The sequence below is a fragment of the Cololabis saira genome, chromosome 16, assembly GCF_033807715.1.
Source record: "Cololabis saira isolate AMF1-May2022 chromosome 16, fColSai1.1, whole genome shotgun sequence".
Taxonomy (NCBI): Eukaryota; Metazoa; Chordata; class Actinopteri; order Beloniformes; family Belonidae; genus Cololabis; species Cololabis saira.
In genome coordinates, this window is record NC_084602.1 from 26,579,446 (window position 1) to 26,586,375 (window position 6,930).

At 43.9% G+C, this 6,930-nt stretch overlaps 1 protein-coding gene across 1 annotated transcript; it reads left to right on the top strand.

Annotated features, from left to right (window-relative positions):
* Positions 1-1,509: 1,509 nt before the first annotated feature.
* Positions 1,510-5,947, top strand: LOC133462652 (protein L-Myc-1b-like). Its single transcript, XM_061743993.1, has 3 exons — positions 1,510-1,797; positions 2,260-2,833; positions 4,516-5,947. Exons 2-3 carry the CDS (start codon positions 2,308-2,310, stop codon positions 5,151-5,153), a joined length of 1,164 nt encoding a protein of 387 aa, XP_061599977.1. The 5' UTR covers positions 1,510-1,797; positions 2,260-2,307; the 3' UTR covers positions 5,154-5,947.
* Positions 5,948-6,930: the final 983 nt, after the last annotated feature.

The window sequence follows — 6,930 nt, forward strand, 5'->3', positions numbered from 1 at the left end:
AATTTAGTGTGAAACATTCATTTAACCGTATGTTGGCGTATCTTGTGTTCTCTTTTGGTGACGGTCCAGTGATGAAAAAGGCATTTAATTAAATAAAAATACTCAACTGGTCCCACTATTTTGATTGTTTTTCTAGTAAAAAAAAAAAGAAGACTTGAGCTACATGAAAAATATGGAACAAGGAAAGCATTGTGGAGACATGTGACTCCTAGTGGGCGTTGTAACATAATTGCTGCTATTACTGCGATTCATTCAAAATCATACAGGATTTTCTCAAAGTTTGATGAAAAATGAACACTCAAACAAAACCAGAAGGGTTTTATTTGGATATGTGATATTTGCTTCACAGTAAAAGAGGTTGATGGTCAGTTGAACCCTTTCTGTGTCCATCCATCCCATCATAGCCTACATACTTACACCTCAAAGCTGCAGATGCAGTGTAACTTGAAATGTAGCTTAGTTCATCATTATAAATAAATATATAATTATATGTGTATGTATGCATATGTATAAATAAGTGTGTGTATATGTATATATATATATATATATATATATATATATATATATATATATATATATATATATATGTCTGCCCAAGAGCTGCCTTGTCTTTTGTTTACAGACACGTATATATGTGTATATGTATATGTATATGTGTGTGTGTGTGCGTGTGTGTGTATATATATATATATATATATATATATATATATATATATATTATGTATGTATGTTGTGTATATATATATATATATATATATATATATATATATATATATTTGTACTTTATTTTTTTTACTTTTTTATATTGTTCTTTTTTAATATGCATATTCAAAATAAAGCGCAATAATAAAAAAAAAATATATATATATATATATATATAATAATAATAATAATAATACTGTTATTTAGCAGTGTGAGTACAGTGTGTGAGTATTTATAAATACGGGTTAAATGATTAGTGAATGGGGGTAGGATTAAATAAGTTTACACTTCTTCCTACTCCTTTTTTGCACATGTAAATTAAGATATCAAGTGTTAAAGGATGAAATTCTTTGTTTTGTTGTTTTGTTTTCTTAAACTTCTCTTGAAGTGTTGTTTTTTACATGTACAAAAATAAAATAAATCAAATCAAATCAAAAATAAAACGTGTGCTTATGTTTTGTTACGTGCCACCACCCCCAGACTTAAACTGCAGCAGTTGTCATTGACAAAAGTTAAACTGACATAACAAAAAAAAGCGTGTATTATAGTGAAGGCTGATTCATGGTTCCGCGTTACACCAATGCAGACCGTACGCCGTAGGCTACACCGTACCCTACGGCGTAAGCTCTGCGTCGATTTAACGCAGAACCATAATTCCGGCTTTAGCGTGGCTGGTGTTGCAGGGGGGAGGCGGTGCTCTGCGCCTTTTCCCCGCCTTTGATGCTAATAAAGGGGTTTACCCGGATCTACCTCTGCAGACATTTGGGAGGCTCCTCCCTGCAGCCTTTATCGCTTTATAACAGGATATCAGACTGGCGCGAAAAACGCAGAGCGTGGCTCTTAATTGTGGGGCGGATCTGGCCTCTGTTGTCCTCAGTCTCGGTGCTTTTGTCTCTTGACTCTTGTCTCCTGGTTTTTTTTTTTTTTTTTATTCGCCTAACCCCTGAAAACAAGTGTCTATACTGCAGTCTCGTCGGTGCATGCGGTGCCAAACCAGGACACTTTCAGCTCCGTGCGCACTGCTGCTGCTGCCGGCTGCAGAGGGGGCTTCAATGTCCTGAATTTCACACTTGGAAGTCCGCAGAAAAAAAGCCAGTGAGTAGTTACATTCTTGTTCGTGCTTGTGAAAGTTTCTCACGAGGTCGGTGGTGGAAATGTGCCGGTGGGGGTTTTTAGCCCACTTTCCTCCCCGGGAGGGTTCATGCGCCGCGGAACAAAGCGCTGCCTGTGTTTCAGGAAACGCTCCACTTTTACGCACAAGCAGTTTGTCTTCTCCTTTTTTAGTCAGAAGTTCTTCTGAATCATATTTATACCCAGTTTCGTGTAAGGTTTGCATACCCTTATTGTGAAATAGTCATAGCCTATGTGTGGTAACAACCCGGTGTCCACTGCAAAAGGGCGCATCCGCAAGATGCAATCAATTATTAATGCGTCCCATTTGTGGAAGCGGCTGTGTCCCATCAGATGGATATTTGGTATCTGATCATATAATGAGGAAGATACTCTTAAAGAGAACAGTGTTAATCATTCACATGTCCTTCTTTTGCTTCCTTACAGTCCTTTTGGGGTCATTTGCTCAAACTGGTGGATTTAAAGAGCCTGAAGATGGAGTTTGATTACCACCAGCCCTATTTTTTCGATGATTTCGACACGGAGGAGGATTTTTACAAGTCGACCGCTCCCAGCGAGGACATATGGAAGAAGTTCGAGCTGTTGCCGACCCCTCCCATGTCCCCGACCCGGACTCCGCTGCAGCTGTCCCCGGGAGACACGCTCAGCTGGCTCTCCAAGATGCTGGGCCAGGACGAGGAGTATGAGGCGCACTTCGTCCCTGACACGCAGGAACTATTCGGCAACCTCAACGCCCACATCATCCAGGACTGCATGTGGAGTAGTTTCTCCGCCAACAAGCAGCTGGAGAAGGTCGGGGGGGGGAGGCTGCTGCCCTCACTGCGACCCGCCAAGGCGCAGTGCGCACCGCCGGCAGCCGGCCTGCTCTCCGCCGCCGCGGCGGACTGCGTGGACCCGGCGGCCGTGCTCTCCATCCCCTCCAACATCCCCAACAACATCCCCACCAACATCCCCAGAAAGTCGGCCTCGTCTGGCTCCGAGTCTCGCTCTGATTCCTCTGGTAAGGAAACAAGCAGCATGCTCTGAAACTTGCCCCACCCTGCTCTGCCCTCGGGATTATACTGGCCCCACTAGAGCCGGATTTATGGTTCTGCGTTAAATCGACGCACGTAGCGGCGTAGGTCACGCGGCGACGCGCACCTTACGCCGTAGGCTCTGCGTTGGTGTAACGCGGAAGCATAAATCAGCCTTAACAATGGGGGTTATTTGGAAAGTTGGGCTGCTGTGATCCACGAGGGGGGGGAAATAATTCACCACCTTCAGCCACTTTAAGGGTGGATTTTATTTATTTATTTATTTTTAAAGGGGACCTATTATGAAAAACACGTTTTTTCTTGCTTTAACATACCGGTATATAAAGTGGTCTCCCCATAGTCTGCAAACTCAGAGAAGGAGGAAAGCAACCAAATTCTGCAGTGTCTGTACAGCCGCCCGAAAGAGCCGTCCAGTCTGATGTGGCTTCTACAAGCCGTTCAGATTCTGCTGATTTTCGTTACGTAACCAAAATGCAAACCACGCCCACAACTAAACACCGTGTCCTAACTGCATGCGAGCATCTGACTGTCGCACTGCGTGACGGACGCTCTCTGTCCATCTCCCTCCAGCAGCTGCCCCTTTATTGGGGTTTTTGTAGTGAAATGAGGAGGTATCTTAGAGATAACTTCTCATTTCAACTAACTGGATCAGTCGTTCCTCAGCCATGACCGTTTCCTACAGCGCTTTCAACCGGCTTTCAACGCGAGCAGCAGGAAAATAGAAGCAGGGCGTCCGACAAATGTTCAGCTCAAAACGGCGAGTCGCGCTGTGCTGCGTCGCTCGCTGCCAGTTAGGATAGTCCAATAGAAAATAAAGCAATGGAATTGATTTTGTCGCTGACGCTCGCATCGCATGCAGTTAGGACACGGTGTAAATCCGCCGGCCAGAGCTTCTGCCATATTTTTGTAGCGGTATATTGCGTAATGCAGGCAGAAAATCAGCACAGTGCCTCATTATCATAGCCTCCCCGCCCACTCAGAATCCTGCATAGAGAATGCGGTTAGAGAATGGGAAGATAAAGACATGGCTCAGAGGCTGAATTTCTAATTTATTTAGCAAAAATAATCAAAAGCTTGTCTTTAAGACATTCCAGGCCTGTTTAAAATAGGTATTAGATGCCATAATAGGTCTCCTTTAAGGGTGGATTTTTTTTTTTTTTTAAACTCTTGCTCAATGCAGCAGGCATGCTTGCTCTGCACACCCATGCTGTCTTTCAAAAACCGCGCCCATATCATTTTTTGCTTGAACCTCCCTCCCATCTTTTATCTTCTGCTGCAATACAATCAGGGTGCGGTATGAGGGGCGGGGGCAGTAGTCTTAATGATTTATTGCTACCACTACACACACATACTTTGACATGAAGGCAAACATTTACCAAAAGAGAGAGAATGCCAACTGCTCTTAGGTCCACTCTTTCCAATGCAGCAGCCAAAATCCAGTTCCTGCAGTTAACATCACTTCCTGCTTCGCCTCCATGGCCAGATGTGATTTAAAGAATGTACTTCCTTATTGTCGGTTTAGTTAAATTTCAATCCAGTTTACTACACTTTGGCGCTTGTGAAATACCATCTCAACGATGACATTGCAGGTTCTTCATGTGCAGCTTTTCTGAGTGTATTCATGAGATATTTTCCTGTGTGATGACAGATGAGGATGATGATGAAGAGGAAATCGATGTGGTGACCGTGGAGAGCAATCAGAGCCGGATGCGACTGGTAAATGTCAGAAAACCAGTCACCATCAGGGTCCGGGCAGACCCCTGCCCCAAACGCTTCCACATGTCCGTCCACCGGCAGCAGCACAACTATGCCGCTCCCTCACCAGACAGCGACGCCGAAGCCGAGGAGGAGGAAGATGAGGATGATGAGGAGGATGATGACGAAGACGAAGACGACGACGACGATGATTCCGATGAAGAGCCTCCGAGCAAGCGCTCCTGCACATCCGCCCGCCAGCAGTCTGGCTTTTCGGCCTGCACCTCTGAGCCGGCATCCCCGTCGGATAATTCCCAAAACTCGGACGTGGAGGACACGGACCGCCGGCGGAACCACAACTTCCTCGAACGGAAGAGGAGGAATGACCTCAGATCTCGTTTCCTCGCTTTGCGGGACGAGATCCCCGGCCTGGAGTCCTCCAAGACTCCCAAGGTGGTCATCTTGACCCAGGCGACTGAGTACCTCGGAGAGCTGCACACCAGGGAGAAGCGACAGCTTCAGGAGAAGAAGCGCCTCAGGTCCAAGCAGCAGCAGCTTCTCCGCAGGCTGTCCGAACTCAAGCGCTCTTGAGATTCAAGTGTGCAACAGAAATAAACTGCCTTATTCACAGACAAAACCTTTACCCTCAAATTACTCTCAAGATGGATTACAAAAGCTACCCTTTTATAATCCAACATGCCTCATGTAAATAACTGTGAATTGTTTTTTTTTTTTTTTTTTTTTAATAAAATCATACGGCTGTGGGCTTCCCTGTGAATTGTGCTGCCCTGTGAGCCTGTTATGGGGAGGAGCAGTTAGATCTGTGCTTTTTTTTTTTTTTTTCCTGTTTTCTGCACAGTTATTTTTTAGTTGTAAACGAGGGAGTTAATGAATTTTTTTTTCTCTTGTCAGGCAAAATTTCCTGTATATCTGTGACGTCATTGCTTGTTTATATTTTACCAGTGTGACAGAGTGCATTAGCAGCTGTTAGGATGAGTGGGGAATTTGGTTTGCATACCTTCATTTCATGATTGCACATGGAGTGTGTGTGTGAATGCCTTTCTGTATATATGAATCAATATGCCTGCATCTGGTTTGTTTGATTACTCTGATGTACAAATCACTCTGTAAATAATAGCTTATTGCTCCTGGTGAGGAAGATTGAAGAGAGAATTGTAACAGAGCTTTGCTCTCCTGTGCTCCCAGACTTCTATTTTGTTAAGAAAGTAGGAAAAAAAAAATGGACAAAAAGTGGAAAATTAGCACTGCTGTACTTTATATTCACATGTCACTTTCTAATTTCAATGCTTCTTTGATATTGGTTGTGTTTTGTTCTTTTGTAAAGCATGCTAACATCAACAGCATCATTAAATTTTTATACCTTATTTGCATTAAGAAAAGCACATTGTTTTTTTCCCTTCAGTTCAAATATTGCACAATGCTTTTATGTGGCAGTTGAATGCTGAGCCACGAGTTACTGTTCCAGTTATGAAATGAGAATCCCAGAACATATTGACCTTGGCATCAAAATGGATTTGCTCTCATTTCGGCTTCCATTGGTTTCCGTGGAAACAGAACTCGGGCTGAACTCACACCCGAGGAAAGGCGTAATGTAAAACGTTTATAGTAGAAGTTACAGTTTCATCATGCCACAAACTGACAGCCGGCGCTGGAGCCAGAATGACCCTGACATTCTGCTGTCCGTGCAGAAACGTGAACCCGGAATCAGCTTATAAATGAGGGAAGATCATCACACTTAGCCTACACAGCTAAATGTCTGGCGTCTTTCTTATATGTGAGCATTTCTCATGCACCAGCTGCTGATCCTCGGGGGGGTAGACTGAGGTTGTCCTTCAGACTTGTCCTTGAGGAGGGTGTGTGTGTGTGTGTGTGGATCCTCCCCTCTGCAGTGGTTGCTGCATGCTGGGCAGCTGATGTACTCTAAATTAGGTCACAGACTTAAATGCAGCCAGTATCTGTAGAGCAGTCCCCCGAGATGTGGAGTGCTACTTGGATCAAGCACAGGTGTGCAGTCAGGGAGGAGCCCTGCTCCATGCAAGTGGATGAAGTTTCCGGCTGCGGTCGGACAAAGAGTCGCTCTCAGCCATTTGCATTGTGTGTGAAGGTGGGTGATGATTTAAACTCCTTACATGCAGCTACTAGAAAACATATTTGTTAATGCTTGTCACAATTAACTCAGAGTTAAAGGCACAATTCTTACATTTATAGAAGAAAAAAGGAGTGTGAAAACCCATGTCACCTTCAACTTTGTCCCTCCAGGGCCTTTTCTGCTGAAGCGGTTCCAGTGCCTAATGTGGAACCAGTTATTTTATTAATTAATTTTATTATTTCATTCTTTTTTTTTGTT